This window comes from Plecotus auritus (assembly GCF_963455305.1).
Source record: "Plecotus auritus genome assembly, chromosome: 1".
Classification (NCBI taxonomy): domain Eukaryota; kingdom Metazoa; phylum Chordata; class Mammalia; order Chiroptera; family Vespertilionidae; genus Plecotus; species Plecotus auritus.
The window spans coordinates 69,916,515-69,937,609 of record NC_137770.1 but is presented as its reverse complement, the minus strand read 5'-3'; the positions used below and the strand labels follow the sequence as shown (position 1 = coordinate 69,937,609).

The following is a 21,095-nucleotide window of genomic DNA, read 5'->3' as shown; positions in this document are numbered from 1 at the left end:
ACTAGGTTCCAACTCAAGCTTTTAGGACAGTAACAGTCAATGAAGAACAGGGAGAGGGTAAGCGGACGTGGGCAGACTGTACACATTCTACCTAGGTCCTTATGAGTTCCATTCTTGCTAACAAAAAGAAGAAAGGGAGATAGGAAAGGTGGCTTCGTTTTTTTGGATTTGACATTGAGCAATGGATTAGAAAATAAAGGAGCAAGGTCCTGCTCTTATTAAGTCCTGCTCAGAGAAGAACACAGAAAAAGCAATGTGCTCAGCTACTTAGCTCACTTAAGAATCTATAAGAAATGGTTACACAACAGTGTGAATGTACTTAATGCCACTGAACTGTACACTTAAAAATGGTTAAAGTGGCACTATAATTTAAAGAAATAAAAATTTTGCTGAAACCGGTTTGGCTCAGTGGATAGAGCGTCGGCCTGCGGACTGAAGGGTCCCGGGTTCGATTCCGGTCAAGGGCATGTACCTTGGTTGCGGGCACATCCCCAGTAGGGAGTGTGCAGGAGGCAGCTGATCGATGTTTCTCTCTCATCGATGTTTCTAACTCTCTATCCCTCTCCCTTCCTCTCTGTGAAATATCAATAAAATATATTTAAAAAAAAAAAGAAATAAAAATTTTTAGAAGAATCTATCAGAAATGAGGAATTTTCAGTGGTAGGATGGTGGAATATCATTGTCTGGCATATGTTCCTCAGTCAAAAGTGGCCTGGATACACATGAAGAAGGATGACATTATGTAATGGCACCCACTGTGATTAATACTGTGAAGCAGTATACTACAGTGGCTAATATCCTGAGATCTTGAGTTAGACTCCTTGGGTTCATACTAATTGGGTATCCTTGAAAGGTTGCTCAGATTCTTCTGAGCCTAGATTTCCTCATCTGTAAAATGAGGAAAAAGTAGTATAGGTCCACAGTTCTTATAGTGGATTAAAGATGGCCATTAATTCTTTGTCAATTTCTCCTTCCCTTGGATTTAGGCTGACCCTGTGACTGCTTGACCAATAAAAGATATCAAAGTTATGTTGGGCTAATTCTGGGCTTACAGTTTAAAAAAGCTTGGAAGCTTCTGCTTTGGGGGAGTCCTAAGCTACCATTTAAGAAGTCTGGCCCAGCCAGTGTGGCTCAGTGGTTGAGCATTGACCTATGAACCAGTTCAATTCCTGGTCAGGACACATGCCTAGTTGTGGGCTCAATCCCCAGTTGGGGAGTGTGCAGGAGGCAGCCAATCAATGATTCTCTCTTGTCACTGATCTCTCTCTCTCTCTCTCTCTCTCTCTCTCTCTCTCTCTCTCTCTCCCCCCCCCTCTCCCTTCCTCTCAGAAATCAATAAAAAAATATATATATTTTAAAAGAAGTCTGGCTATCATGCTAGAGAAACCATATGGAGAGGAGAGGCCCTGAGACCACTGGGAGAGCATAAAAAGAGAAAGAGAGCTCAGCCATCCCAGCATCCTAGTTGAGCCTCCAGATGATTCAGCTCCAATATCTGGATAACATCTGGGAAATTTTAGGAGAGACCCCAAGCAAGACTAGTTGAGCCTAGAATTGTAAGAAAATGAAATAGTGGTTGTTTTAAGTAACTGAGTTTTGGGATAGTTTCTTATGCAGCAATAAATAATTAAAACATTCTTTCATTCAAAAATCCTTGGGACCAGCTGTGTTTGAAATTGAGAAATTTTCAAACTTTAGGAAGTTAATACAGTGCATATGCTATATGTTATATAATACTTCCAGCAGGGCATAGGGCATAATCAAATACACTTATGCAGCAAAATATATGACTATTTATACTAAATGGGATAAATAGGGATTATAAATACTTATCATGTCAAGTTTTGCTGCCAAATGAATCTTGATGCCAAACTTATAAAAATTCTTTTGATTTCTGAGAATGTGGATAAGAGATTGTGGACCCATACTTATCTCAAAGGGTAAGGATTAAATGAGGTAATGTATGGAAAGTATGTACAACAGTACCTGGCACATGGTTAAGTACAATTATTGTTCACTATTTTTTAGAATTCTAAAAATTTGGGATCGGGGCAGAAAGATAGAGAGCCTGACCTGATCATAATCCTCAGGGCCAAAGGGTGCATCCCGCTGCAAAATATGGTGAAGTTGAGCCTTCACTCGGTGCTGGCAGCTGCTCAAGGAATCACCATCACTGTCCAGGAGCCCATTCATGTTGGCACTCTTCACCATTTGTACCAAAATGGGTGTCAGCTCCCCTTCTAGAGCCAAAAGGCCCTGGAGAGGAAGCACAAAGTCTATTAGCTTTCCTTACAGTCTAGCATAGTCCCCCTAGGCCTAGATGGTCTGAGAGATCAAATGAGATCTGGCTAGAACTGAGGTATAGGTCAAGGAGCCTATCCTCATTAATTATTCTCAGCGCATTCTCAGTAGTACAGAATGGGGTCGGAACAAGAAGAAACTTCTGAGTCAGCATACAAACACCCTAAATTTCCCAACAAGTTCTCCAAACTCTCTGCTTTTCTACCTAAAGGAAGCTGGGACTGTGGGAGAACTGTGAGGTGCACCTTGGCAAAGGCAGCGGCAGTCATCTGGACACGGCCCTCATCAGATGCATAGATCTTGAGATCATGGCGGAAAGTGCTATGAAGCCGAAGCAGCCCACAGCCAGGGAAGCCAGCATAGTCACCTGAGGGTAAAGGGAAGGACCAGGAATGCATACCACAAATTCCCACGTGAAAGAAAGAATGCTTATTCCCCCTTTAACTTCCCCATTGCCTCAGATCCTTCATTTCCCCCCAACTTATCCTCTAACCATTTTATCCCAGCCCTGCTAGGTGTTTATTCCCCAAAACACTTACCCTGTCCTCCAGGGTACATGCAGCGAAAAGCTCGCCCCAGCTCCTCAGCCTGAACACGACCAGCGGGAGTCAGTTCTCCACCCCACTTTAGTACCAGCAAGAGAGATGGAGCCACAGCCTCCCGCTGTGGAACTGCTGGAATAAAAGGCAGTAAATAGACCCAGATTTGAGGAAAACACTGGGGACATCTAAATGTTAGGTCTTTTGAAGAGCCCAGAAAGGTAACCTGTGGTAGAAGTCATCTAAGGGTTCAAGAACAAGAGATCTGAATGATAATGGAAAAGGGGTATTATATCTTACCTTGCCCCTCATTAGAAGCTTTTACTCCATGAGGATAGTAAGTCAACTGCACCTTCCGGTTGATGCCTGAGAAATGACCATACCTGCAGGATAAACTCATAGTATGAGTTTCTATTCCAGCCCCCAATTCTCAGTGTTAATAGGCTCCCTTTTCCTATGCCCTTTCTCACATCTCCAGCACAGACTTCAGCTGCTCTAGTTTCCCAGTCTTCTCCTCGATCTCACCACCTGGTTCTTTCTCCAGTTCAGCCAACAGCAGCCTTGCAATGTCCAGCACCTCCTGAAGGAAGTAATAGGGTATCCGTGCAGAAGACCACATGCTGGCCAGGTACCCTTCATCCTGGTCTCTCACAGAGGCCCCCAATCCCATACCCTCTATCTTTTTCAAAGCACTGCTCCTCCAAGCCAGATTCACCATCTTACCTGTAGCTGTTCAGGCCGCTTTAGTTTTAATTTCCCTGTCTTGTAACCACCATGCTTTTCAAACAGACTAAAAAACCTGAAGAAATAAGGAGAAGATTCAATATGGGGTGAGACAGTCAAAGCCTCTGGGAGCTGACCCATCCCCATTTCCCTCACAAAAATCTATCTGTATAAATCAGGGCACTCTTTCTACCTTGGGTGTGTCACTTCCATCTTCATCTTCTGCTTGGGGGTACGATCCCCATGACGAATAATTGCAATGACACAACGAAGTTCCATCCTAAGATAGGGAATGTTTTTAGAGCCTCTCCCACATCTCATCCCACCCCACCTCTCATCATTTCATCCTACTTGACATGTTAAAGAACAGAGGAAAACTATCCGCAGTTAGGAATATAAGTAAGGTTAAGAAAACTTCCTAGAAGAGACCTAGTCAGAATGCACAGGGTCAGGGAAGTAACTACTGATCTGACTTAGGTGCTGTAAGTATGTTATTCCAGAATTTTCACTTTTGCTCACATAGTGCCAGATGTGGTAGGGACAATGGGAATGTCCTCGGCCTCTGTGGGGATGGACCATGGGATCTGGAACTGTGGGGCAAGTTCTCGCATTATGGTGTTCCTAGAAGGAGAAACATGAAGAAGCTGTGTGAAAATGAATGAACCAGAACTACACATAGGAATGAAGCTCACAAAAACTAGCACATTGTAGAAAAATACATTAATAGTCTAAAAGCATGCAAACCCCCCACATATTTGTAATAGAAATATTAATACATGTATGAGATTAACAAACACAAAATACCTCTGGATGGGAAGAGGGATGTAATTAGTGAGGGGTATGGAGGGGCCTCAACGACATCCTTAATATTTTATTTTATTTTTAAATACATTTTTATTGATTTTATAGAGTGTAGGGATGGAGATAGAAAGATAGAAACATAGATGAAAGAGAAACATCAATCAGCTGCTTCCTGCATGACCTCTACTGGGGATCGAGCCTGCAAATGGGACATGTGCCCTGATCGGTAATCAAACCATGACCTCCTGGTTCATGGGCCGATGACGTTCAACCACTGAGCCACAGGCAATATTTTACTTTTTTTAAAAATTATTTTTATTGATTTTAGAGAGGAAGGGAGAGGGATAGAGATAGAAACATCAATGATGAGAGAGAATCATTGATCAGCTGCCTCCTGCACGCCCCCTATTGGGGATTGAGCCTGCAACCCAGGCATGTGCCCTTGGCCGGAACCGAACCTGGGACCCTTCAGTCCACAGGCCGATGCTCTATCCACTGAGCCAAACTGGCTAGGGCAATATTTTACTTCTTAAGCTCAATGGTGAATACATGGAAACTTACCATATTCATCATTTCTTACACATTTTTAAATGTTTTAAATATTATGTGATGAATTTTTTAAAAGTCAAGTTATAAACAGTATTACAATATGATTACATTTAATACAATAAATATAGTTTGTTTACACATGGCAGAAAAACACATACTATTATGCCTAAGACTGTTAACAGTAATTACCTCTGGGTAGTGCAGTGTTGGGAAGGCAAGAGGGCTGAGGAGCCCTTTTTCTATTTTCCTTTTGAAAGCATTTTTGTATTATTTAAAGTAAAAGCTTTTTAACTCTCTTCTCTAAGCCCATTCTTCCCAGCCCAAACTACTGTGTCCCTTACCCCAGAATCTTGGCACAGTCATCGTAGTATTTCATCGAATTCTTGACAAAACTGAAGCCATTGACATCACATACAAAGGAATGACCATTGGCACGAAGAAGGTCAAAACCACACACTGTTTGCTGCATGCAGAGCAAAGAGGCAAGATGAGAACAATAGAGCCATTTTTTCCTCCCAGATCCCTGCTCCTATCTGTCTCCATTACACAGCACCCCTCACCCCCATAAGCCTTTACCTTAAAAGCTACACAGACTTTCCTGGCCACCAGTTTTTCCATGGCAGTCAGCATGACTGGATATCGAATCTCTTTTCCTTCACTGTCTCGTTCGACCTTCCCATCCAAAGCTGGAGATTTTCTGGCTTCAGCATGGGCATAATCTGGCCCCACTGTATATACCTGCAGGTACATAGCATCACTGAGTATGCCCACAGCGCACCCTGTATATGAGAAGACAATATGAGCACTAGGTCTGTACACTAGTTTCAGAGTAAAAAAACAAAAACAAAACAAAAATACACCCTAAGTATTAAGAACAAGGAAACTGACACTTTTCTTACTGAGCCCTACTGAAGTATTGTTATGAAAGTTTCTCCTAGGGATTCCAGCACTATCATCCTTATTAAGAAATAATTTACTAATTTTATATCATCTTCCATGTCACCCTTGCCTTGCTATGATAGTAAAAATTTAAATTTCTACTTCCACCACTTGTTATCTTCACCTGAATATGAAAGCCACTCACATTCACCCTTTAGTTTCTATGATACCCTCCACATGCTTCCACTTGCTCCCCAAGCCCCCATCCCACCTAGACATTTATAACCTCTTAAATCCCTATATCCACCATAACCTTGACATCTGTGCCATCTGTTGGCATAAACTCCTCATAGATGTATGACCCTGTCTTTCGGACGCTGCTCTCAGGAGAATAAACGCTGCTTCGGCTGCCAATCTTTGGAAGGAAAAGGAAAAAAAAAAAGAATGTTGCCTCTACTTTGTCCCCAAATCCTCCAGCTCCCCTCCCCACAACCTCATTCTTGTCCTTCAACTGCTCTGATTCCCCCATACCTTACGAAAGAGACGCTGGCTTCCTCCTCCAGCTGAGCTGGGGTAGTAGATGTAAACATTGTGGTCCTCTGCGCTCACGGGCTTCTCCACAAAGGGCTTGGGAAAGACAGCTCCGTTTACCTCTACCTGGTCTTCACCTTCTATTAGGTTGCACTCTGAAAAGTAGGTATGCGGTCATTCCTAGGGCCTAGAATTGTAGAATACTTCCAACTCCTTTTTCTTCAAGTTTTCATCCTTATAACCCTCAAGTTTCTATGATCATATCTTAGTAATAAATGTGGTAATATCTATGGTATATGGTATACAGACATAGTAATATCTATATAAGAGGTCCAAAGACCCATGGCTCTAACTCTACCCATAATCTAATAACCAAAACTTCACTCAGATAGATGGTACATAGGAGATGTCTAGAGGATGGAGAACTGGGCTAAGTCATAGAAAGCAAGGCAGGGCAGGACTGGACAAGACCTGGTACTCACCCTCAGGCCTGGCAGGGTCACGGTTGAGCACAGCATATCGAGGCAGATCAATACCCTCCTCCTGCAGGATCCGGTACACCTCCCTCCTGTCACCACCGGAATAAATTAGCTGGGAGAGGTGGGGAAGGTTTCTATGGGGAAGGGCTAGGGATTTCATATGCTTAAGAACTGGGAATTGCCAGGGTGCAAAACTTAAGAGGGTATGGTACAAAAATTAAGCATGTTTGTTTGACTCTGCCCCTCCCAGCGTGGGTTCTCTAAACAGGCATGATCTCTGGGCCACCCACCCACCCACCAGTCAATAGAAAGCTATACCTATCCTGGATGTAATACTGCATAGCCAGGTCATTGATAAGAAAGGGGTTTCGAAGCTTGGAGTAAGCAACAGCTTTGTCCAGAGGAAAGCCTGGGATAGAGAAAGGAAGAAGAGACAAAAAAAAAAGGAAGTGAAAGAGACAGAGTGAAAAAACCAGCAAGAGAAATAGAAATATTAAAGCTATTAGTTGCCATTGAGCTCCCCTACCCATCCATTCCATCTCTTATCCCCTGTCCAACTTTCCAAATCTAGAGTATCCATCGGGAAAAAATAAAAAATAAATTATTTTTAGGGTCCTTCGAGATCCTAAGAGCTGTAGAGCTGTCCTGAGATTCAAATATGGGCTTTACACTACCTGCAGCCAACTCCCCTAAGATGTAGGAAAAACAAACCCCTTTGTACTGCTCTTTAGTGTGTCAGGAAGAACTGAAGGCTTTACTAACTGACAGTAAGAACTTCATTTCCCAGTCCAACATTCCCAACACCATTCCTTCCCATTTCCTTCACAGACCCTAACCTTTGGAGTGGAAAGAAATGAGGCAGTGGCAGGATGGCCAGTTTTCCACAGGTTCATTGAGGATCACATCTTCTCCCAGGATAATAACAGTCAGGTAGTCAAATCTGCAGAGTCTCTCCAGGATTTGGGTCATTGGCTTGGACTTGGATTTCTTCGTCATGGCACAGATGCCAACAATGATCTGAGGTTCAGGAGGCTACAGAGAGGAAGTGCTGTCAGGGACTCAGGAACCTCCACCTGGACCATCCCTATCAGGGAACACTGTCTCATCTCCTTAGGGCACAGAGTTTCTTGCCAGGACTTTGGACCCAGGGAGTAAAAGTTGTCTCCTAACTTACATCTTAGATTGCGGTGCCTATAGGGATTCCTACTGCTTACAGAATAGGAGCCTTTCCACAGTAGGAAATGTGTGCTTAGATGGAAGAGCCAGAGAACCAGTAACCATGAGAAAATAGGGTAGGGGCTTCAACGGGAGGCAATCCAACCATTCTCCACTCCTCCTCTTAACCAGGATAGGGCCTGTTTATGAGAGGGTGTCTCTGCATTTGGAAAGAATAGCTAGGTGTCTCCATCCAAATGGAATTGCAATTCTTTATAACAGGGGTCCCAATACCAAATTACATCATTTTCTCTAGTCTTACCATTTCATCCTCCTCATCCTCAAGGAGCTCGCTGTCACTGTCTTCTGTCCTCATGCCTATTCGATGACGGGTGCCCAGCCCCTCATCTCCAGCTCCAAGGAAGAAGTGGGCTGTAGCACTCCCGCTCTCACTGGTCCGAAATGACCACATCCCCGCCAGAGCACCCACTCATCCCGCTCTGCAGTGGAGAGTATCCCATTAGCTCAAAATCCAAGCCCTATGACAGTAGGTAGGGGTATGGGGTGGGAAATGAAGAAATAAGAGGAAACAACTTGGGGAATTAGGGGAAACAAAGGAAGCTATGGTAAGAAGGATCAACAGGAAAGAAAGCACATGGGCTAAGACTTGAAATGACTAGAGATCCATAACCGAAAAGCAAAGTCTCCCTTTTCTGCTCACCCCACCTCCAGCTGTGAGATTGATTAGAGGATCAGCAGATTAACCCTTGCAGTGCTGTCAAGTCCCTGATTCTGCCAGCAGGAAACACCCGTTAACTCTAGTAGCAAATGGGAAAGGCAGTTCCTCATGACAGGTTACTGTCAATTCCTATGAGAAAAGGTTAAAGTGACATTTCAAACTCTGGATTCATTCCAAAATATTCCTAGTCCTTCTCCACCTCCCTACAGTAGTGCTGAACTCAGTGACTTAATTCAATGGCAGAGGAACGAGAGATCAGCTGCATTTGCCCTTAACCCCCATCTTCATTCCTACCATGGATTAATTAAAAACAAACAAAAAAAACAACACACACACATTTCTTAAAGGCACCCTATGTTCTAAGCATTATCAGAACAATGAAATTCTCTATTCCCCCTTCTCTCCTTCATCTGCTCCACCTTAAAAAAACAGATGCCCAAGTTCAGAAAATCTGTTCAAGGAAATAGGTCTAATGCTGATTGTTAGGCTGAGGATTCAAGCATCTACACAACAGCCTCCAATCCATTCTCAAACTGAAATTTCAATTTTCTCTCTACCACATCTGGTACTATAGACCCAAGGTTCCTCTAGGTCAAGGTCCCTCACACCAGAAACTACAATGGAAAAAAATCCTGCCTAGAGCCATAATCAGTGAGAATATCTTAAGACTTAAACTTGAGTCAGAACAACCTGGCAGTTCTACTTCTGCGTACATATACCTAAAGTAGTGGTGCTTAACCAATTGTGAATATGCTGTGCAGGGAACATCTGCAGGAGACATTTTTGGTTGTCATATCTGGGGAGGTGCTATTGGCATCTGGTCAGCAGATGCCAGAGATGCTGCTAAATATTCTTTATTATTATTAATTTGAGAGAAAGAAACATCAATTTGTTGTTCCACTTATTTCTACATTCATTGGTTGCTTCTTGTATGTGCACTGAACAGGATCAAACCTGCAACCTTGGCATATGGGGATGATGCTATAACCAACTGAGCTACCCAGCCAGAGCCATGCTGCTAAATAGTCTAAAATGCATAGGATATTCCCCCACAACAAAGAATTATCCAGTCCAAAATGTTAGTAGTACCAAGGTTGAGAAACCCTGCTGTAGAGAAACTCTCTCACATAAGATATGTGCAAAGATGCTCATAACCTCACTGTTAATAATGGGGAAAAATAAAAACAACTCAGATGTCACAAGTAGAATGGATAAATACAATGTAATGTACATAAATGATAGACTAATAGCAATTTTTAAAAAGATCGGCCCAGCCAGTGTGGCTCAGTGATTGAGCATTGACCCATGAACCAGAAAGTCATGGTTTTCCCAGTCAGGGCACATGCCCAGACTGCGGGCTCGGTCTCCAGTAGGGGTGTGCAGGAGGCAGCTGATCAATGTTTTTCCTCTCATCACTGATGTTTCTCTTTCTCCCTCTCCCTTTCTCTCTCTGAAATCAATAAAAACATTTTTTTAAAAATGAATCAAACATATAGAAATACATGTAGCACAGTTCCATTTGTATAAATAAAAAAATATTACTTATGTTTATGACTATATACATAAATATTAGAAATATAAAAACAGACTGGAAAGACAAACATCAAATGCATGATAGTGGTTACCTCTGAGGCAAGGGAAGAATGGAACTGATAAGAATTTGAATGGAACTTCACAATCCTATCTATGATGTTTATTTCAATTTTTAAAATCTGAAGCAAATATACAAAGGTATTAACATTTATTAACACTAAATTATGGGGATATGAATATCTATTACTTTTTTCCCAAAAATAAAATTGAGTCACACACACATCAGTCATTTTCCACATTCTCCAAAAGGTCTCAAAAATACTGATTCTAGAAAGCCACAAACTCCTTAAGTAAGTGGATTAATTTAGTCCTATGGAATTTTAAATAGTCTTCAATAAGAATTACTTTATGTATTTTTATTTAAACCCTTCCATTACAAGTGGGAGTTGCAGGTTTGGTTTTTTTAAAATATATTTTTATTGATTTCAGAGAGGAAGGAAGAAGAGGGAGAGAGAGAGATAGAAACATCAATGATGGGAGAGAATCATTGATCTGCTGCCTCCTACACACACTGCACTGGGGAATGAGCCTGCAACCCAGGCATATGCCCTTGACGGGAATTGAACTGGGGAACCTGCAGTCCGCAGGCCCACACTCTATCCACCTCTATCCACCGAGCCAAACCGGCTAGGGCAGTGGTCAGCAAACTCATTAGTCAACAGAGCCAAATATCAACAGTACGATTAAAATTTCTTTTGAGAGCCAAATTTTTTAAACTTAAACTTCTTCTAACGCCACTTCTTCAAAATAGCCTCGCCCAGGCCGTGGTATTTTGTGGAAGAGCCACATCAAGGGGCCAAAGAGTTGCATGTGGCTTGCGAGCCGCAGTTTGCCGACCACGGGACTAGGGCATTTTTTTTCCTTTTTTTAGAATTTTGCCAGTGGGAGTTGCTGTTTTGATTAGAAAGTTAGTTAACCTTTATATAAAGTTAGACCTTTCCAGTCTTCACCATCCACTTGTCTCCCTTGCTCAACCACCCTGGGGGCACAACATTCTCCTTAGACTTAATAGTTCCAATTGTGCACTGAATGCCTTGTATACTCCCCTCCTGATTAATAGGCTATTTCTTTGAACTCCTTTTCAGTGACCTGACCCAATTTTCATGACTTGTGGCATTCCCAAGGTCCCTGCAGAGTTTCAGCAAGTAGAACTTTGTTGCAATCTTTATCTTTTCTCTGAAGCAGGAGCTTTTTCTCCTAAGATTTCTAACCTTTCACCCTTTCTTACACTACGTCCTTCCTGTTTTTTTGTTTTGTTTGTTTGTTTTTACTGAATATACACAATCATGTTCTTGAAGTTCTATTGCAACTCTATAACAGGAGATGGTAACAGGAGGAAGGAGAGTCTGTTTACAGGAGAGATGAGCACTCTAAATTCATAGTTAACAAAGCAAAAATAGAAGCCTGACAGAAATAGATATGAAATAAGCGAGGATTTATTTAGATGTACCTTTGGGAGAAGCTGGGCCTTAATGTGGTGTTCCAAGAGCCACCCCCCTGCTTTCTGTGCTCTTCTCCCATTCCCTCTCACGCAACACTTTGTGGCGAGAAAGAAAAGAAAACTTCAGAGTCTACATTTGGTTAAAGGGCTGTCTTACTCTGGCCAGTTTCCCTGGAAAGGAAAGGAGAGGAAAGGAAAGAAGAAAGGAGGGAGGGAGAGAGGGGATAAGTAGGATGGGAGAGGGAGGGGCAGTGGCAATTTTCTCAGGAACATCTATGTGAAATCAGATCTGGAGAAGGGGTAGAAGAGAGTAACCTGTGTGACTTCTTTATCCCTTAGAATTCAGGGCTGCTTGCAGTAGTCCTCCAATTTCCTTAACCACCATCCACTTGATGGAGTGAAGGGGAAACATCAATACCAAGTTCGGGCAGGAATACTTCCAACACAATAAAACTCCGGGCCCCCAACACTATCTCCTTCCCACCTTCCACAGTGGGCCCCTCAGTTCCTTCTGATGCAATTTTCTTAGTCCTCATTCTGACACCGACGCTCCGCGCTGCTGCCCTTGTCCTCAGTATCAACTCACACATACTGCCTTCTTTCCCCAACTTGCTAAAACGACTCTCCCTGGGCTCCTCTAACCACTCCCACCACTGAACAACGAATCCAAGTAATACTCGAACTAACCTCTCACTCACTAGTTCCCCAGCATTAAGCAGTCCTCCAACCCTCAGACGAGTCACCACACTTGGTCACCTATTTCCGTGGAACCCTCAGTGATCCCCCACAAAGGCTGCCTGAGCCCCAGTCTTTCCTCACATGACCCCTCTCCACGCACCTCCTCCTCGGCAACAACCCCTTCCTCAAGCTGACCCTCCAGGCTGACTCCACTCCCACTCCTCCTCACAGACTCCCACCGCGACCTTCTCCCGCGCCACCTGCGCTCCTCACGCAGACCCTCCCGCGCGCCGCCTCTCCCGCCGACCCCTCCTCGGTCCTCTCACAGCTCCCGCGGACCCCTACCGCCCGCCGAGCCTGACTCCACTAGCCTTTGCCCGCCCCCGCCTGCCGTGAGCACTGTCCCTCGGCTGACATTGAGGCCTCCCCGCTGGGTCTCCTTCCACAGCGGCCCCCAGCGGGGCCTAACCACAGCCCTCAGCACCAACCAAGCCCACTCTCCCCAGCCCACCCCCTCAGATACCGCCCCCAGCCCCCAGCCACTCCCCCACCGCCCCCGGCCCGCACTCACCCGCCTCCCCGCGCTCGCGCAGCCGAACCTGCCGGCAGCGACACCTGACAGCGGCCCAATCAAAGCGCGACTTCTCTGCGGTGCCACCAATCAGCGGAGGGCGCGCACCGGCAGCGGAGTCAGGCTGCGTTGGCCGGCGCTTCTGCGCGGAGGAGGGTGGCCCCTAGCGGCTCAGTGGAGGAAGTGCAACCTGATGCTCCAATTTCTAACTGCGTCGCCACAATTCAGATGCTGCACTTGCTAGTGATACAAAGAAGCGGGGGGGAAAGCAACATGCAGAGGAAGAGGAAGAGTTTGTGTCGTTGCACCTCCCGGAGGACAAAACCTCGTCTTCTTTTTGTTTTACAAAAAAACAAAAACGGAGTATGATATTAGTAGAGATCCAATAAATATAAGTTAACAATGTTAACGAGTGAAGACGTCAAGTAAATGGATGGACATGGAAGACTGAACAAGTTGATTCCTTTCTCCTCACTTTGCTTGTTCTCTGTCCTCTAGACTTGACTCCTGGCCTTGCTTGTAATAGCTGTGCAGCCTTGGACAAGTTACTGAACTTCCTTCAACCTCCGTTTTCTCATCTGTAAAAGAGTGGGATTAAAAACCTAACTCGTAGGGTACTGATTATGTTAAAGCATTTTGTATATGTTTGTATTATATTTGCAGCATCACGTAGATTTCCCTGATCAAAACAATTCCAAGTTCATTGTTTCTTCCTGCACCCTTTGAAATCATACCACTTTTTCAGTAAGGTGCACATTATACTGACCCCAAGGCTTCCCAAAAGGGATAGAGATGATTTTAATGACTGGCCCTAACAGAAATAGAAACCTCCTTAGTTCATGCTCAGGCTCATATTCCTTCTACCGCTCCAACCTTTCAAACAAGTTATTAAAGCATCTTGTAGGTAATTAACATGTCTTCTCATTCTCCTGAAAATGTAGACTCAGTCTTTAGTCAGCCATTGGAACACTGCAATTCAATTCAATGAAATAATACACACAAGAGTCCCTTGTAATTGTAAAGTGCTTTATAAATATTGAATATGATTGATAATAATTATTAAATGCAATATATTGAGTGGTTTCTTTTTTTTAAGATTTTAAAATTAACTTGAGAGAGAGGGGGGGTGTGGGGGAGGGGGAGAGAGAAACATGGACACTTTTTCCACTTATTTATGCATTCATTGGTTGATTCTTGTATTTACCCTGACTGGGGATCGAACCCACAACCTTGGCATATTGGAATAATGCTCTAACCAACTGATCTACCTGGCCAAGGCTTGAGTGATTTCTTTACTCCTTTAGGCAATTCTTGTTTTTCCTTCTGTAATTCTCTCTTCCTGCTTCCTACCTCTTTAATTTAGTAACTGCCCTCCCAATCAAATAACCGTACTGTTCTGGAAGATTATCTCCCTCCTTTATCAGGGTAAATATACACCATGTAATTATAATTGCTTGCTCATAGCTACTCCTCAATCTAGGTAATGAGCCCCCACAACACAGGTAGCGTTTTGCGTGTCTCTCCAAGTGTGACTGTATTTCAACTGCAGAATTCGATAATTGCTCTTTTACCAGGAGAAAAAGGAGTTAAGTGATGGACCCAAAAGAGAGGTGGATGGCTTCTAAAGATACCCACAAATGAAGAAAGCAGGAAAAGGAACACAAGGGAAGCCTGAGAAGAATGAAGGGGATGAGAGTATAGGGATGGGGTGAAAGGAATATCTCTTCCTCAAATACTGTCCCCTAAGATTTTCAAGCATCTTACTGTCTTGTGGATACACCAAGAAAGCTGAGGGAAGGGACTAATGCCACCATGACTACCCCACCTTAACTGACCCTCCATACTGAAGCCCCACATCTCTATTTCAGCTCCAACCTTTATTCTCCTTTCTGCCAGGACGAAAGTCAAGTCACACCCAAGTCACACTTGGAGCTGTAGGAATAAAGCCCTCTTAAATCTAAGGAAAGAGGGGGAGACGGAGGACCAAAGGGGAGGTGGAGATTCCCTGGAGACCAGCATTAGGGAGCCAAGAGAGGAAACACATGTGGTGAACGGAAACCTGTGCCCGCCTGTTCTATTCCTACACCCAATCATCGCACCACACCCTGCAACTCACCTTATACTCCACGCCAGCCCAGGAACTGGGAGCTACAGAGAGGGGAGAGGAGGAAGAGGAAACTAGCAACTCCCAGCCTTACCTCCGTGCAACCAACAGGTAAGGTAAGCCAGTTTGCAGAGACTACTCAGAGGGAGTCCTGTGAGCAGCCTGGAATAGACTGCTGAGAAGGAAAAGATCAAAGGTGAACCAGGGGGTAGGAAGGAGAGTGGTGGAGGTAAAAAATGTGGAGGGGGGGGTCCTAAGAAGTGTAGGCAGGCCATAGCAGAGCTTCAGATTAGGGGGCAGGGTGGGGTGGGGGAACACAGCATAGATCAGGTAGGAGTTCATGTTTCCCTGATTCTTCTCAACCTTGTAAGGAGAGTACAGGTATGAAGGGAGGTGCCTTGGTTCTCTTCCTGGTTCTGAAGAAAAGGTGACCTTGAACCAGCGGGTGTCTTTCCCAGTCTCTGCCTCTAACTCTGTGCTTTCTCCGTGTTTTCCTCTGGTATCTGTATGTATTCCCCGGTTTCCCCGGGGCTCCCTCCCCGGGGAAGACGGAGATGTTGCTGGAGCAGACTGAAAACAGAGAAGAGGTCAGGCACTGTCACCCTTTCACACCCCCAGAGTGACGAACAGAGAGGCTTGGGGGAAGGGTGTTCGAACAGACCTCTTGGGTGCTGTTCCTCTACTTGGTGCTGAAATCTGGGCAGCCTTACCCCAGGGGTGCAAATCCCCGTCCCTCTGACCCCCCTAATCTACCAGGCGGTTGCCGCCTACCTCTGTCTCCGCACACCTAGCGCGGTGGCAGGCGGAAGGCGGGGTCTGGGTGAGCCCCACCCCTGGAGACTGCGGCTAAGGCCTGCCTCTCCTCCTCCCGCTAGCTCATTGCGCCTTTCCTGCAGGCTGGTCGGTACCGGCTCCCACTCCAGCCTTCACCCCAGGCCTCATTTCGGCACCAGCCTTGCACCCAGCAGTTCTGGCCCGCAGTCCCCCTGGTGGCATCCTCCCTCCCGGTTCCCGCCCTGATCCTGCTCCTGCTCTGACATTCCGTAGCAGGATCCTCAAAGCCATGGCCGGTCCCTTCTCTCGTCTGCTGTCCGCCCGCCCAGGGCTCAGGCTCCTGGCTTTGGCTGGAGCTGGGTCTCTAGCTGCTGGATTTCTGCTCCGCCCGGAACCTGTACGAGCCGCCAGTGAACGACGGAGGATGTATCCCCCGAGGTATCAGTGTCTGAGCCCCCACCCCCGCCCGGGGAAGTGGTGATGGGAACGAAGATGGGGATGGAGATGAGGACCGGGTAACAGAGAAGGGCTATAACCACGAAGGCTCTGGATTGGGGTGCTGTACAGTCTGGAGACCTCCCTCTGGGATCCTGCCCTGAGCCTGCTGCTGCCCTGACATTCGGTACCAGGCTCCTCAAGCCATGGCCTAGTGCTGAGTGGGTGGGGGTGGAAGCTAAAACCACAAGGCCAAATCATTCCTGGGGATCTGGAACCTGCAGTCTCTCCCCACAAGACCAGTTCTGGTCCAGTGAGTTCTGGTTGTATCTCTGTCCAAATCCCTAATTGAGAGATCAGAAACTATCCTTTTTGATCTCTTTCATCTCCTTTTCTTGTTGTTCTCCCCCATTTCCTAAATTTCCTCCTTAGTCTTTCCCCTCCCCCATTCTTAATGTTGTGCTCAAGGGATGAAAGAATTGAGCACATCTAGGAGAATTGAGCTGGCCAGCCAGAAGAAGCTAGAACTACTGGGAAAGAATAGACCCTGAAATCCCTAATGAGATTACCAAGGTTTAGCTTCCCTATAGTCTCCCCTCCTCCCAAGGAGGACAGCCAGACACAGCTAATTGGACAGCTCCTGGCTGACTGCACTAGGTCTAGCCCACCTGTGCTCTCCCTCCGTGGTTACTGGGTACCCCCTCCCTAGTGCTGAGTACCCAGACCTCCGAAAGCACAACAACTGCATGGCCAGTCACCTGACCCCAGCAGTCTATGCCCGGCTCTGCGACAAGACCACACCCACTGGTTGGACGCTAGATCAGTGTATCCAGACTGGCGTGGACAACCCCGGCCACCCCTTCATCAAGACTGTGGGCATGGTAGCTGGAGATGAGGAAACCTATGAGGTAGGGGGCCCTCAGAGTTTCCCTGGTGATCCAACTCATCTTCCCAGTAATCCCAGCTCCTTCCCCATAAAAACCCCTCACTTACCCTTGAAACTGATCCATCTATACTTATGTTTTCTGACCCAGTGAAATCAATTCACATTTAAAGCCTAGGAGGGGATGCCCCCTCCCTAACCATCTTCTCCCTCCTAATTCTCCTTCAGGTATTTGCTGAGCTGTTTGACCCTGTTATCCAAGAACGACATAATGGATATGATCCCCGGATAATGAAACACACCACTGACCTGGATGCCAGTAAGGTGGGTCAAATATTCCACTTTTGATTTGCATTGCCTTATGTACAACATTCTGTTTCTTCAATCCTTAATTATCTTTTGACTCGTGGTCGTTATACTGCTGAGCTTTCTGTCTTGGTGTGGAGAAGGATTGTGCTTTAAGCAGCAGACATGAAGAAGAGAGGGTGTTTGAGAATGACCATACTGCAGGGTGGGCAGTTTGGGGGGGGAATCATAATGCCCTCTTAATTGGGCTCCTTGCCCAATGGACTTCTTCTTCCAATGCATGCAATGAGGACTCCTCTATATGGTCACCCTAAGACTGGTAAGAGAATGTCAGGAATCTGTTCTTCCCCAAGGCCCTCTGTTCCCACCTACTGTGTTTGTGATTTATATTAATTTATCTTATTCCACAGATTCGTTCTGGCTACTTTGATGAGAGGTATGTATTGTCCTCAAGAGTTAGAACTGGCCGAAGTATCCGTGGACTCAGTCTGCCTCCAGCTTGCACTCGGGCAGAGCGGCGAGAGGTGGAACGTGTTGTGGTGGACGCATTAAGTGGCCTGAAGGGTGACCTGGCTGGTCGTTACTATCGGCTCAGTGAAATGACAGAGGCTGAACAGCAGCAGCTTATTGATGTGAGGGGCCTGGAGAGAGTACTAAATGGGGGGAACAGATGGAAAGAAGAGTCAGAGGGCAGGCTGGGCCTGATGGGATAGATGGGCTTTGAGAGGCCTAGGGGCTACTGTAAGGGTCCTTAAGCCAAGTCCCTTTATCTCCCCAGGACCACTTCCTATTTGATAAGCCTGTATCCCCTTTGCTGACTGCAGCAGGAATGGCTCGAGACTGGCCAGATGCTCGTGGGATCTGGTATGAGACTTACCTTATCTCTTTTGTCACCATATCCCTATAAGTGCCTTTTGCCCCTCTACCTCCCCCCATTCTTGCCCTGTCTATTGACCCCTGTCCTTCCCTCTCTCCTGCCTTCAGGCATAACAATGAGAAGAGCTTCTTAATCTGGGTGAATGAGGAGGATCATACCCGGGTCATCTCCATGGAGAAGGGTGGCAACATGAAGAAAGTGTTTGAAAGATTCTGCCGAGGCCTCAAAGAGGTTGGACAAGATAAGGGAAATAGGTGGGGGGACATAAGAAAAAACAAAATGCTAGCCCATGTAGATTCACAATATAAGTTATCAACCAACCCAGGACACTTCTGATAGTAAAAGAGATCACCATCAATTACTCCAGGACAACAGGTATAAATCAAAACTGTCCAAGGGAAACCAGGATATATGGTCACCCTAAAACTAGGAAGACAATGTCAGGAATCTAAAAAAATAAATAAAGCAGTTATCAGGTAATCTGAAGAAAAAATAATAGATGGTGGGTCAGTGCCTGGGGTGTGTGGTGTGGGATGTGCAGATAAGGAAGAGGGAGAGGGAGATGGAGAGAAGGTGGAGGATCAACTGGCTTAAGAAGTTCCAGAATATGTGGCTCTACATGAAGGGTTGAACTGAATCCTTAATCCTATGTGGATTGGGTTTCCATATTCAATTCTAGATTAGGAATTCCCATAAACCCAATTCTTATTGTATGTTCTCATATATACAGTTCTAGTTTGGACTTATAAAGAGAGAGAGCTCTTCTTCCTTTTATATTCTAGCTGGGAAATTTCTACTGTTTTTTTCAAGTAATAGATAACATTCTGATTGTAAGTGGGTAGGAAGTACTTTTTCAATTATGTACCTCAGTTTCCTCATCTATGAAATTGAGATAATAAGACTTCCTACATTTTAGGTTGTTGTGGGGATTAAATGAGATAATGCTTGTAAAATACCTGGCCCATAGTAAATGTTCAATAAGGTTTAGCTGCTATTGTTATTCTAGATGGAAGGGTTTCCCCACGTTGAGCATGTAAAATATCCCCCGATGCCATGATTCTTTCTGAACGATGAACAGGGTCCCCGTTGCTCATGTTCGGTAGTGGTGTTAATGGCCACCACTCTGGCGGATCCCGTCTCTTCAACTGTAATAGTCATCTTCATGACTAGGATACTTAAGTGAAACAAAAACACCCTAACACCACCTGGCACACACACATACCTGTAAGTCTGGCCCTTCTACACTTTTTGTCTGCTTTCTGGTATGAACTTCTTCCACAGCTAACAGAAGGCTCTCCTGCCTCTTCCTGTTGCAAAGCCTACATTTTCCTTTTCTGTCTGAAAGAATCCTCCCAAGTTCTAGGCTCATTAGCAAAACAAAGATAATGCATGCAGAGCCCATTGAATAATCAATTCTTTCTCAGTTCAGTTCAACACCTCTGGACCATCCTTAATGCATCATTCCCTCAAGTTTCTCTTCTTCAACACACAAGATATTTTTCTGCAATCTCATCATCATGGGCTTACCTTATATGCAAGATAATAACAAACCATTTCTGCAAAACAAACAAAACCCTGGACAGGGTCATTCTTTCACATCCCAAGTTTCTGGTCCTAGAGTCCTGTGAGTCTAGCTACGGGAGTGTCCTCATATTCCTGACTTTTCACTAACAGAGCCTTTGTGAACTCAGGTGGAACGGCTGATCCAGGAGCGTGGCTGGGAGTTCATGTGGAATGAGCGTTTGGGATACATCTTGACCTGTCCATCTAACCTGGGCACTGGACTTCGAGCAGGAGTACACATCAAACTGCCACTGCTAAGCAAAGTAAAGGAGTTGTGGGGTTAGAGAGGGGTGTGAGTGAGGAAGGTGGCTGTGTATGGATGAGGGAGTGGGCACTTTGGAAAGGAACCAGACACATTGGGAAAGAGCTCTGAACAGGTTCAGGGCCCTCTCAGGTAGAACCAATCTCTGTCTCTATTCACCCTGCTCCCAATCCCTATCTCCCTTCTAGGATAGCCGCTTCCCAAAGATCCTGGAGAACCTAAGACTCCAAAAGCGTGGTACTGGAGGAGTGGACACAGCTGCCACAGGCAGTACCTTTGACATCTCTAATTTAGACCGACTGGGCAAGTCAGAGGTGAGATCTTCAGGGATTAGGGTGGGAGGAGGTATAAGTCTGTGGGGGTTGAGATATAAGTGAGTGAGTCTCAGGAATTTAATAGAATCTGAAATAAAAATCAGGTTGAGTGGGGAGGCAATTGGAAATGAGTTCTCAAAGCAGGCAAATCAGTGCTAAAGAAAGAAACTCAGGTTGTGGGAAGCAGAGATCAAGGGTTCCTGTCCTTTAGGTGGAGCTGGTGCAACTGGTCATCGATGGAGTAAACTATTTGATTGACTGTGAACGGCGTCTGGAGAGAGGCCAGGATATCCGCATCCCTCCACCTCTCGTCCACAGCAAGCATTAACTCCCCATCCTCAGCAGATAACTCAAGATCCCCAGGACTTCTGCCCATTCTAATGGTGTCCTATCCTACTTGCCCTGGATGCCCCCACTTCCTGTGTCCCAGTAAAGACACCTTGCTATGTTCCAACTGTCTGTGTTTTTCCTAATGATGGGGTGAGGAGAGAGCAGCCTCCATGAAAGAAAGAGAGGCAATGGGGTTATTTATGATGGAAAGAAACTCCAGACATGGCATGCCAGGAACACTGATTCTCAGCTGGGTGGAAAGCATTAG

The 21,095-nt window shown here is 45.3% G+C and overlaps 2 protein-coding genes across 30 annotated transcripts in view; one reads left to right on the top strand and one right to left on the bottom strand.

Annotated features, from left to right (window-relative positions):
* Nucleotides 1–13,008, bottom strand: part of PPIP5K1 (diphosphoinositol pentakisphosphate kinase 1) — a 48,494-nt gene extending 35,486 nt beyond the window's left edge. For 7 of the 29 annotated variants that reach the window (XM_080647839.1, XM_080647841.1, XM_080647848.1 and 4 more), the window contains exons 1-17: nucleotides 12,046–12,471; nucleotides 8,280–8,457; nucleotides 7,639–7,834; nucleotides 7,121–7,211; nucleotides 6,806–6,891; nucleotides 6,324–6,478; nucleotides 6,106–6,207; nucleotides 5,490–5,651; nucleotides 5,255–5,376; nucleotides 4,083–4,184; nucleotides 3,757–3,843; nucleotides 3,564–3,639; nucleotides 3,311–3,420; nucleotides 3,141–3,223; nucleotides 2,841–2,975; nucleotides 2,547–2,668; nucleotides 2,074–2,256 (exon numbers count right to left, since the gene is read on the bottom strand). In XM_080647839.1, the coding sequence (XP_080503965.1) occupies nucleotides 2,074–2,256; nucleotides 2,547–2,668; nucleotides 2,841–2,975; nucleotides 3,141–3,223; nucleotides 3,311–3,420; nucleotides 3,564–3,639; nucleotides 3,757–3,843; nucleotides 4,083–4,184; nucleotides 5,255–5,376; nucleotides 5,490–5,651; nucleotides 6,106–6,207; nucleotides 6,324–6,478; nucleotides 6,806–6,891; nucleotides 7,121–7,211; nucleotides 7,639–7,834; nucleotides 8,280–8,429 (1,962 nt within the window). In that variant the 5' untranslated portion in view covers nucleotides 8,430–8,457; nucleotides 12,046–12,471. Of the gene's footprint in view, nucleotides 1–2,073; nucleotides 2,257–2,546; nucleotides 2,669–2,840; nucleotides 2,976–3,140; nucleotides 3,224–3,310; nucleotides 3,421–3,563; nucleotides 3,640–3,756; nucleotides 3,844–4,082; nucleotides 4,185–5,254; nucleotides 5,377–5,489; nucleotides 5,652–6,105; nucleotides 6,208–6,323; nucleotides 6,479–6,805; nucleotides 6,892–7,120; nucleotides 7,212–7,638; nucleotides 7,835–8,279; nucleotides 8,497–8,678; nucleotides 9,107–12,045; nucleotides 12,475–12,979 lie in introns of those variants that run through there. The other 22 variants (XM_080647842.1, XM_080647838.1, XM_080647845.1 and 19 more) reach the window with 13 other exon arrangements.
* A 2,713-nt stretch (nucleotides 13,009–15,721) lies between these two features.
* Nucleotides 15,722–20,945, top strand: CKMT1B (creatine kinase, mitochondrial 1B). The gene is made up of 9 exons (XM_080685414.1): nucleotides 15,722–16,295; nucleotides 17,002–17,200; nucleotides 17,404–17,499; nucleotides 17,892–18,113; nucleotides 18,260–18,345; nucleotides 18,466–18,589; nucleotides 20,050–20,184; nucleotides 20,372–20,497; nucleotides 20,709–20,945. Exons 1-9 carry the CDS (start codon nucleotides 16,147–16,149, stop codon nucleotides 20,823–20,825), a joined length of 1,254 nt encoding a protein of 417 aa, XP_080541540.1. The 5' UTR covers nucleotides 15,722–16,146; the 3' UTR covers nucleotides 20,826–20,945.
* The last annotated feature ends 150 nt before the right edge of the window (nucleotides 20,946–21,095 follow it).